Source organism: Triturus cristatus, chromosome 2_2, assembly GCF_964204655.1.
Source record: "Triturus cristatus chromosome 2_2, aTriCri1.1, whole genome shotgun sequence".
NCBI lineage: Eukaryota > Metazoa > Chordata > Amphibia > Caudata > Salamandridae > Triturus > Triturus cristatus.
Window position 1 is genome coordinate 786,092,828 of NC_140582.1, and position 11,765 is coordinate 786,104,592.

General features: G+C 42.1%; 1 protein-coding gene across 1 annotated transcript in view; it reads right to left on the reverse strand.

The window, feature by feature from the left end:
- The window catches only part of EXOC1L (exocyst complex component 1 like), a 217,556-nt gene extending 206,009 nt beyond the window's left edge, over positions 1 to 11,547 (reverse strand). Inside the window, exon 1 of the mRNA XM_085642071.1 lies at positions 11,069 to 11,547. Coding sequence (XP_085498197.1) covers positions 11,069 to 11,189 — 121 coding nt within the window. The 5' untranslated portion in view covers positions 11,190 to 11,547. The remainder of the gene's footprint in view (positions 1 to 11,068) is intronic.
- Positions 11,548 to 11,765: the final 218 nt, after the last annotated feature.

An 11,765-nucleotide genomic window follows, 5' to 3' on the forward strand; every position in this document is an offset into this window, starting at 1 on the left:
TTCCAAGGGATAACAGCCTTTACCTGTGGGCTGCTTCCTCTGTTCCATATCCCAGGTTGCCCATTTCAAAGTGGAATACTCTGCTAAAACAGTTTTCATTGATTTAAGGCTGAAAATGAATGATTATGAGTAAAATAAAGTGCCCCAAAAATGCCTCTAAATTGCCATATTTGTGCCGCTAAATTTCCATATTTGTGCAGCTAAATTTGCGAGTCCATTCCACTATATCCTGGTTTTGTCTACCTCTATGTTCAGCAAATCTGAACCTCCTACTTGTTCCTCCGTTTTGCTGTCAGACCCTGGACAGTAGCTCCTTCTCTGTGCTGGCACCTACCCTTTAAAAACCTCTCCCATTAACTTTCAGAAGTATCCAAAAGATGCTTCTATTCCTCAAAGCCCTAGGAATGTGGTTATTTGGAATATTATTTTACTCTGAGTAGTAGCTCAGGGACTGAGGTTCCTCCTCTTAGTGCCGTATAACACACTGGTGGGTGCAGGCACTTTCAGAAAATCCCCCAACAGTACTGTATCTTCCAGGCATGCCTTAGTCCTTCTCTTCAATTATACTGCACCACTCTGGGTGCCATATTAGTACCAACGTTCAATTGTTTGACGTAAGTGCCCATAAAATGCTCTCCTAGGCACCGAAATCCGTCTTTCATGTGCCCGCCAGTGGGATCCACTTGCTGAACAGCGCCATGAAGCTCTTTGAAACTGAACGTTGCGCTGAATAAATACTCAATAAATAAATGAACGGATGCATCAATAGTGGTGCATGATTTCAGTCCAATACTGCTATCGTTTCCCGCATTGGGGAGGGCTCGGCGTACTATCTCCCCATTGCTGGTATATGTTGCTCGTCTAAGCCCCGTATGCACTGTTCAACTGCCTCATTTTTCAGTTTTTTTAATGAAATTAATAATTGTTTTGTATTCGTTAAAGTGTGTGCCCCGAAAGGTTTTTACCACAAACGCCATGGTTCATTGTGTGTGTGTGTTTACTCCAAAAATGACACCTTGCTCACGGTTTTAAGGAAATGTCCAATTTTATGGATTTCTTTGAATTCTATTTATCTGCATTTAAACTAAGGTTCATGCTCTGTATTTTTATTTCATGGCCGGAGGGATTTCTTATTTGTTCTCTTTTGATTCTTCATATTTTCTTCGATTGATTGGCCAGTTGATTAACTGATGCACTGAAGAACTCAATTGACAGCATTTTATTTAAAGCAGTTTTGCTGGTCTCCAGACGCTGGTCGAAGCGACTAGCATCACTCCTCTAATAACTGAGATTTCAGCTTTCCCTGAACGATGTTCGTGGCAGTGCCAAAGAAGTGAATTTCCCAGTCACCAAGCCTAAGAAAGACTTGCTCCTTTGTAAATGTCAAGGTACACCCCACTAACTTGCTATTTAAAAAGACATATATATCATCAACAATAGCCCCATTGCAAGATACTATTGCACACAATTTCAATACAAAACACCTACTCCCTATGTGCCCCTGTGTCTCCACTGATGGTTTGTGTAAACTGCTTATGTCTATTCGATGAAGTGAAAGCAATCACACACAGTAAAATCAATATCTTGTCAATGCTGCTTCAAATGAAGCGCACAGGTCTTACACGTAGGAAAAGTCTGGAAGTTAAAATTCGACACAACACTGAAAATCAGAAGGTCTAAGAAACGTCTAAGGCCAAGATATGACCCACATATTGCTTATCAAATTATTAGCGGCGAGGGGCCACATCTCACCAGTCAAACAGTTAAAATTAGTGACCCATCAACGGCAAAAGAGAAACTGGACAGTGCCAAAGATCGTGTTGGTATCTGGAAGTCACCAAGCGCCAGTGCTGCAAACAGAAGTCACCGCACTCTGTGCAGGAGGCTAGAACCAGGTCCTAACTGTCCTCCACAAGGTCCTGTGGGCTAAATCAGTCAGGGAGCGGGTTGTCACCTTGCGTTTAGCATCTGATTGTTATCAAAACTTTAGTGACTGTTATGTTGGTAAGAGCTTGTTGTGACCACGATTCCCAGAGGCAGCAGCACAAAGTCTGATGAGATTCGCTCAACAGACTGACATCCACTTGGGACAGCAGGGCACATTGGTGTATAGTTATTCTGCAACTGCCCCATAATAAATGATGAAACGTACGTTTAAGGACATTGCTTTAAACAGCTCTGAGCTTTGGACTACTAGCTGCTGGTACTCAAAACCAATTCAAAACCTACTCAAAGCCTGGGGTGATAAGCTATCTATGCCATTGTGTGCAACTACAGGAAGTTATCATATATTTACTAGGCACTACTAGGTGACCTCTTCACGGATGTGCATTCAATGTTACTATACACATGTATTATTTTTTGTAGATTTTGTCAATCCATTTCAGAATCTCCGGAGGGTACTACTTTACTCTCAAGTTCTTGGTATGTCCCTGTCGATGGACAGACTGATCACTGCACTTTTACCGTAGCCTGTTACAGATGCTTGGCATCAAGTTATCCATTGTCCTGATGATGACTCAAGGATGCATCCTTAAAGGTTGAAACGTTGACTGTCAACTTGATCAGTTACTGGCTTTTTGTCAAAAATACCAATTGTGTTTTAATTTGGATATAATTTCTTCACCACTTGTATGTACTTGTATTTACATGCCTTATTTCTTCATGCAATTATTGGAGGAGCACACTGAGCACTGCTCCAGTATTCCCTTCTCACTTGTAATGATTGTCTTTTTAATTATATATGTATGGTTATGCAGGGGTATGTCCCTGTGTCCCTCTTTGTTATGTAAAACAGCAGTTGGATCTTTGTTGAAACCATCCATGTGTATGTTGTAAACATCGGCTAATTTAAAGCAGAATCTAATGAGATACATGATGATGGGCAGTGATCACTCCAGTGCAATCACATAGAAGACTGACACAGTGGGCCTTACTACTTTATGATAAGAAAAACTGTTTATTTCAGAAGCGAGTAAAGTTTCAGGAAAATTTCTAATTTATAGTTTTTTAATTGATGAACTGACATGAAGTGGTTACTTCATTTCCAATTCTGGCAGTCACTTTTATGGCTAGTTGTGCCTATGAATAATAGATGTTCAGACAGCTTACCTATCATGAATAAGCTGAAAGTCCTACAAATATCACATTAATGGAAAACTACATTATGATTCGAGTTCTGCTCCCTAAGCTCTTGGATTTCGCTCTCTAGGAAAAGCGTTGTTTTGTATTTTTTCCTTGCACATTTTAGATTTTATTTGAGACTTTTCAAAAAAGTTTTTATGGGTCGTGTGTTTTTAATGCCATTCTTTATTTTCTGTAACAACCCCACTGTTTCTTGTGATACCCCAACTTCATTTTGATGTAAATTGTTCTAAAGCTAAATTACAAAAATAGATATTGCACAGGTGCTGGACAGAAAAGTACCCCACTAAGATTTGCAATAGTAATTGAAAAAACAGACGATACTCTATAATGTGATTTCATGTATCAAGAGCATAAAACATGTGTAATACATAACTGTGTGACAGCTTATAGATAACTACCAACTTTTGGAAGGAGGCGCACACTTTAAAGAGACATCTGTGTATTTAATTTTCTTCTTTCTTATACCAAAAGCACTCCCCTCTCCAATACAAATTGAGAGAATGAAACATCAAATTCATGTTTATGTCCGAGTATCCTTTCATGCATTAAACAGTACAGAAAACATTGAATACTAATCATTAAATATGAATATTATCTCGGTACCATAATTTCAAATAACCTCATGAGCATCAAGTAATGTGAAAAGCCATTGGGGACAACGGGAACATTCATTGGTAATGTATGAGCAGAGATGTGACCAGCAGAAGGTTGGCAATTTATATTCTGTTTTGTAATTTCCTGCTGAGATCTTATATAGAGGAGAGTATGATCTACAATTTAAAAGGATCATTCTTTGGTGGACTTCTCCGTTTCTGTGCTCTGGTTACAGCACAGAAACGGCATTGTTGGAGGTGTCAGAAAATCTTAAGGAGATCTTGGATCGGGGGGTAGAGAGATCCTCCTATTGTTGGACCTGTCTGCAGCGTTCGATACTGTGCCACATAGGAGGCTCCTTATTAGACTGGAAAGGATGGGCTTTGGGGGTCAGGCTCTAGCCTGGCTTACCTCCTATTTGGAGAAGAGAGAGCAGGTGATTTAGACCCCTCCGTCCCCCCCCCCTTGCCTAGTCTACAAGTTGGAGTCCCTCATGGTTCTTGTCTTAGCCCTATGCTTTTTAATCTACATATGTCCCCGTTAGCTACACTGGTAGAGTCCTATGGGGTAAAGATAATCTCATACGCTGATGACACTCAGCTGGTTTTCTCTTGCAACAGAGGTAATGAATTCAATGGGGGCATGATTAGAGCTTGCCTCACCGACGTCTTTGGATGTTTGAAGGAAAACCAGCTGAAGTGCAATTCTGACAAGTCAGAAATAGTTTTCTTCGGCCTACCTACAGTACAGGACTGGAGTCAATGGTGGCCGGAGGATTTTTCTCCTCCCAGTGTGGCTCAAATGATAGTTAGAAACTTGGGAATTCGTATTGATGATGCTCTTACTATGCGTTCCCAAATTCAGGCTCTAGTTGGGACCTGTATTGGATTGCCACGGATGGTGAGAAAGTTTCTTCCACTTCTTCCGCTAGATTGTAGGAGAACCGTGATCCAGGCATTGATTACATCAACCTGTACAAGAAGAGAGGGGGGACCAGGAGCTTGTTGTGGTCCAGTGTCTGTGCTCCGTATGTCATCTGTAATACTCAAAAGGAGACACTGTTCCAAAATAAGGAGAAGAAAACGAGAGAAGCTCAGAAAGATTAGGAGAAACTAAGGTCCTAGGCTATTATTGGACCCAAAGACTCGAGGGGTAAGCACAACTTAATTTCTCTTGTTGCCCTCACACACCCCGAAGGATGTCATGCTTCATCATTGGGCGTTTTGCTCCTCGTCGGGCCGGCGCTGCAATGCCCTACGGGTCCCCCGGAGGGTCACTTTAGCAGAGATCTTTTCAGAGAAAACGCCGTTGGGTGCATGCGGGTGTGTGGTTTGGGTCCTTATTAAAGGCAAGTTGTGATGTGAGTGTGTCAGTGACGTGATAAATAAAAAATGTCTAAGGGTTGCTAATGAAATAGGATTTAATATAGGTGGCACCCTTGACACGCTAAAAAACCCGTAGGTTAGGTGTTACCTTAATGGTAATAATGTTCCATCAGGTGACTAAAATGTGGTCGACATGTTTCGCGCCCCACTGGTCCAAAACGGATCCGCGGCGCTTCCTCAGGACCAAATAAAGGTTGTGATCTGTGAATGTGAACTGGGGGGTACTACCCACAGTCTATATCCGGGCGTGCAGGTAAAGGTGGCCCTGCTCTCTGTGTAAGAGAAAAGGTCGCTCCTGGATAAAGGCCTAAAAATGGGGAGAGAGAGCAGAGAGCAGTGCTATGTTGAACACAGTGAAAATACACACATGCATTAGGGTACACAATGTGTTAGGGTACACCTATAATTGACATTACCTACCCTATAAGTTCCTAATACATCATAGGGCAGAGGAATTAAAACTGCCTTTAGGTCCCTAGTAGCCGTTTTTGCACTTGCATGTGTGCACCGATGAGAGCCTGAGGTCATTTTAAAAGCCGCTCTGTGTTGCAGGACTGCTTTAAATGTAAATTGTGCCCAAACTCGTCTATGGTGGTAGGGGCACTTAAAGTGATAAATGACAATATTTTGGCATTTTAGGTACCCCAGGGTCTCCCCTAGGTGTCCCAGGGGTGGATGGGGTCATGACATTATAAGGAGGGCCCTTATAAAAGATGTTCTTTATGTCCTGGGGATAGAGAGATTACACATTTTACTTCCCCCATTGTAGAAAAGTGCCTCCTGAAATCGACTTTGGTGCTACGAGAGTGAGTATCTGCACTATGTTTGCATATTCAGGACCCCTAAAGTCTCCCCTAGGTGTCCCAGGGGTGGGGGATCCTGTAGCTATAAGCAGGATCCTTATAAAACATTCAAATAAGAAACAAGTGGTAATAACAGGCTATCATCACCTCTGTTAAGTAGGTAAATGTAATATGAAAATAAGTATAATGGGCTCAAATGAATAAACACTATGCCATCCCAGTAGTGTGCATTAATATATGCACAAAAAAAATCTCATATATATATATATATAACTATTTTACAATTCAGAGCACAACAATAGTAAAGTGGTTTTTGGTCCGTCCCTGTTACGGATCAAATTTTAATTTGTAAAGCACTTCAAAACAGCAAAAGTTCAAACAAAGTCCATATGTAAACAAAATGAATAGCCTAAAGATCTGTTGACACGTAGGTTGATAGATGACGCACACAGCTGACACATGTTTCGTCGTGTTGACGACTTTTTCAAGGCTTGAACTTGTTATAACCCCACCTTTTAAAATCACTGGTTTTGACCTCAAAAGCCCCTTTTGCATTTAGGAGGAGTATGCGATAAATTCAACCCCTAGGAAATCGAGGCTGTGGATGGATCCAGAGTTGGATCTAATGAAGAAACAAATGCTCTTAATTATGTATATTTGACCTCTCGGTTTGAGATAAAAAGAGAGACTCCAGAGAGTAAGTTGGGCGTATGTTGGCCCATTAATCAGTAGGGGGAGGGCCTGTAGTAGCTTAGCAGACAGTATCAGGAGTAAGCATTTACATTTAATTTTGTTTACATATGGACTTTGTTTGAACTTTTTCTGTTTTGAAGTGCTTTACAAATTAAAATTGGATCTGTAGCAGTGATGGACCAAAAACCACTTTACTATTGTTGTGCTCTGAATTGTAAATAATATCCTTATAAAACATGTGAACTGGTGTTAAAGAAATTGTACATTGCAGTTTCCCCATTGCTGATACCTAGACCCATAAGCTAACGTGTCAATAGTTTCTGAATACATAACTAACCCTAGGAATTAATGAAAAATATAATTAAAGGGTTTAGGAGAATGGTATGGATAAATCAAACAGTATGCTATTGTTGAATTTATCCTAAAGTATACAGAAAATAAGTTATACAACTTGCTTGTCTGTGTCAGCCTTCCTATCCTCTTCCCTTATTGGTCAGAGTTAACAGGATTAGCCTGGCTGCTTTGATGAATTGATACATGGCTCACCCAGAAGCTATCTGATAGAGCTCTGCTACACAGGAATTCCAGAGCAGAGGGGAAGGGTCATTAAGCATAGAGCTTCAAAGGGGGATTGGACAGGCAGGGAGTACCAGGCCCATCTACTCCCCAGCCCTCTGACCCAGCCAGATGGCAGGTTTAAAGTCAGGAATTTCCAGGTGGTAGGGGGAGCAGAGTTGTGAAAATGAGCCGTAATGCAGGTTGGTTGAACTAGTTCCTGCTTCTCTGCTGAGAATTCAGCCATTTGAATTTTATAGGAATAGTGCTTTCTGGGAGAAGCTTATGCCACACTTTGGAGATTCCAGACCCTCGGGTTGGGTTTTGGACAATATGTACCATCAAGAGTAACTTCAGGAAGAAGTTCCAGAAGTTTGGAGAAGTTTGGAGCAACTTTGGAAAAAACCTCCATAAGCGGACTGACTCAACCGCAAGAGCCAAGCTGCCCCCCTTAACCGTGAGCCTGGCCTGCTGGTTCATCCTGCTGAAAAGCTTCAGAGGTACGACTTCTAGAGTTCGACTGGGAGCTCCCTGGAAAGCAAGTTGGCGAACCCTCACGGAATTCGGACTGGTGAAGAGAACCGAGGGACCCCAGCAGGAAAAGCTCCAGAAATGTTTATAAGTCAGAAGGTAAAATCTCAACTGAAGCCTACCACAAGAGGTATTCAAGCAGGGCTCCATTGTGGTCAGCCTGAAACTTTGCCCTAGTCAAGCGCAACCAGATGTCCCAAGGTGGCGCTATAGGTTGCTAAGTGCTATATAGTGCTAAATCTTTCAAAATGTATATCTCCGGTTCCCTACATTGGATTTTTGTCTTTTTGATGTCATTTTAAAGATAAAACAAATCCTGTTTTTTAAATTGGTGTGGGACTCTTATTGTGTGTTGTGTCTTATTCACTGAATTGGTGTTTCTAAATGCTTTATATGCCTGTCTCTTAAATTAAGCCTGCCAGCTCACAGCCAAGCTACCAAGGGTTGAGCATGGGATTAATTTACTGAGACCTATTCTGAGCCCTAGACTGTGTTAGAGGCCTTATTGCCAGTGGTATATGCACATTTACCACTACTACTAACCCACTTTACAGCAGCAGCACACAGAGAAAGGGCAAAAAAAAGGAGAAATAAAAGTATCTCTCCTTGTTGAGCCACTTTAATGCCTCTTTTGAATTGTGTTTTTGGCGCTGCCTCAGATTTACACATCCTTGTAAATCTGGGGCAGTGTCAAAAAGCAATGGGTTCTGCATGGGTACGCCCACTGCCACCCCTCCCCCATTGACGCAGAAAACCGCGTCAAAGGGTAGGATATTTGCAGCATTAAGGCGTCAAGTCAGGCAAAATGGCTTAGCGCCTCATTGTAAATTTGGAGCAGGGCTTTGCGCCACCTGAGCGTCCTAAAAAGTGACGTTCCGGTGGCACAATGTCCTTGTAAATATGTCCCCTAGGGCTCCTTATTGCTTAACCTCCTAGGGCATGAGTCTTTTCAGAGCTGTACAATCTGGAGGTTTCTCGTTGCGGTAGAAACAAAAGAGTACAGTAAAGTGGGCATGAGCACACATTCTGCACTTCACATGCACATTTCTCTTTAAGGTATGTGTTACAAAAGAATTATACGCAGCCATATACTTTTTATACATCACGCTAAATATTATTTACTACTGTGCAGAACAATCAATACAATGCACACGCATTCTTTGTAGTGTTTTAAAAAAAAGCTAATTTAAAACCTGAGGTGTCCAGGTCAAGTTTGACTGTGTCTTCACAAAGATTGGTCCACCCTACACAAACCCTCACTGGGAGCTCTTGAAAGAGTATTGTCGTCTGTAAAAGCCTCGCCATACAGTAGCAGCCATTGGAGAGAATGATGCCCGGCAGTTGACACTAGTGCCTAGAGGTATCCAACCCCCTGGAGCGCCCTTCTCCAACCCCGCCATGAAGGGGTTTACACTTATGTCAAACCATAGCCAAGGCTTTTCAACTCACCTCAAGTTGTGATAAGTTAAGTTTCAAAATAACTCACCAGTGTAATTGAGCCAATAGAAATGTAGCCCTGCGTGCACATAGAAATATTGTAGTATTCGGTGGAAACATGAGATCAATATAAAAATGATATAATAGGGAATAATTGCGAAAGGAAATTAGAACACTTGTTGTGTGAGAGAGGCAAGAGTTACTGCATCGTTTTCAAAGTGAATATTTCAAATCTGTGTCTATAAAACTCTGTCTTGTTCTGCTTAACCACAGAACTTCATGGAAAAAACACGGACCAGAGGTCTGCCAACGAATGGGCGCTGACAAAGCAATGAAAGCCAGCAACACTTAGCGCCGAACATTGGAGGTAATACAGCTGAAAGGATCATTATTGCAAGTGGAATGCCTGATGCCTGCTGGGGATAATTGTGACAGCAGAAACGTGTTGATGCCCATTGGAAAAAGGGGCTGAATTTTTTTTAGAGAGACATGTAGCAAATGCCCAGCAGACTAAAAGAAAGAGGTTCATTTCAGTGGCGTCAACTGCATCCTTTCTAAGCTCATTTCTTGATTTGTTCTTTCCACTTCATAATAATTTTGCAAAGTTAGGATTCACACTCCAAGCGAGGTAGGGGGCACTTTCGAATTGATGTGGGGGCTTCGTTTTGATTGTACCATTTTGCAAGTGTTTACAATGCATTTATCTATTTAGCAGTCGTAGCATTTCAAATACTAACAATGTAGGCGCATAAAAAACAAGACCCTATGGTGGTGTTTAAGACCCAAAGTTGTGAGACGGCACCGTAGAGACGACGGACCCTGTATCATGGGAAGATGAGCGGGAGGACATAACCTTGGAGTGTAAACACAGCATTTTACTTGTAATGTATAATTCTCGATGATAAGAGTTTGCAGCATTTTCAAGCAAACAAAGAAGTGCACAATACATATTTACCTCTCTCTCTACCAGTACTGGATCAGAGGGGGCTCGTGCACATGGATCTGATGAGGATAGTTAAAAATTATAACAAAATGTCTTGTTGGTGGATGCACAAAAAACACAGGCTAAGTTGTCTCCTTTTTGGGGTTCTGGTGTGTAACCACTATTGATACTTGCGTGATACTGAAGGGGGTGTTTAGTTAGCAAGAAACAAGAAAGTTTCAGAAGAGACTACTGGCAGAAACTACTGGAGCACACCGAACAAATGTACTGGATGTTTCCAGAAATAACTACTGAATTACACGACATGATACAGCTCCGTATATGATACACCCAAGGAGAGTAACCTGTAAAGCACTTGGAGGTTTCCATACCGCTGTAACCCATCTATATTGATGACTGAAAAAGATGTATCCAGTTCGATTAAACAGTTCTACAGAGAAACCTGTCATTGCAATCGCTCTCTAATTACTGCGTGTGGTTCATGGTAAACAGCTCACGAGGTGAATTCTGCCTCCTTTGTGCCTCGGGCAATCAGGCCAGCAGCTAACGAGGATGCCCTCCTACGAGGGTTTTTAATGGCTCATGCCGTATCAATCTTATTTAATGGCCTCGCTTAATTTACTTAATTTTCTACTATGCTGAAACAGGACAGCCACGGTTTCTGACAATTTCGTGTAAAAATAGGGTTTAAACAAATAGAAACAGTACCGTTAGAATGTTACTACTCATACAAGTTATCTGAGGCACATCTGAAGAGTAGCTCTAAATACCCCCAGAGGCACGTGCTCAACCAACAATATTACCTTGGTGGTACAGTCCTCATTCAGGCACTAGATGTAGTGATAAATTGCTTTTTCGATTTATGCCCAAAGACTGATTCTTGCAAAGGTTATTCAAGCACATTTTCGGATGATATCACATTCCAATGCCTTCTCATGCAGTGAGACCCTTCACCCTGTACATTGTTGCAGGGCCCTTACCTGACGCGCACAGGTAAAACCTCTTCTTGGCTTTGCAGAGTATTTCAATGAACTCGAAGAGAGCGTGCCCTTTTGGTTTAAAGAGCTGTTTTTCTAGATCCTCCTTCAGCAATGATGACATGTCTTTCCCCCTTCAGTGTGGGTCTTGTTGCAGAAGATCTCTCTCTAGTGGCGGTCTTGGAAGCATCCACAACATTGGCTCGCACAGGCGCCAAAGGTTCCTCGGGTTCCTGTGGCACCAGGAGTGGTAGGAAGTGCAAGCCTGCTGCTCCACACAGCGCCCCTCTGCACTTGGAGTCACAGCCCTGGTGTGCTGGTTTCTTCTCCTGATCTCTGCCAGTTCTCTGGAGTAAAATGTGTTTAAATTATAGGGTCCCTTGATTCTTATGTTTTTCAAGCCTTCTTTTTCTGAACTTAAAAAAAGTCTGGAGCCTCATTTAAGCTCCATTACAGCAATGTTTTAACAGTTGTCTTGATGTATTGATTGGGAGGCTCTTCCATTAGGAGCATTATCACCACTGGCAAGTGGAAGCGGCCGCCCGCGCAGCGCTGAACACTTAACGGTTCCCACAAGCCCACAATCATGACGTTGGAGAGGAGGAGCCAGCCCTTCAATTCCCAGCTCAAACCCACTCTGAGAAACACTCAATGTGTTCTGAGCAGTGCATTTCCATTGTCAAGCAGTACAAAAAGCACA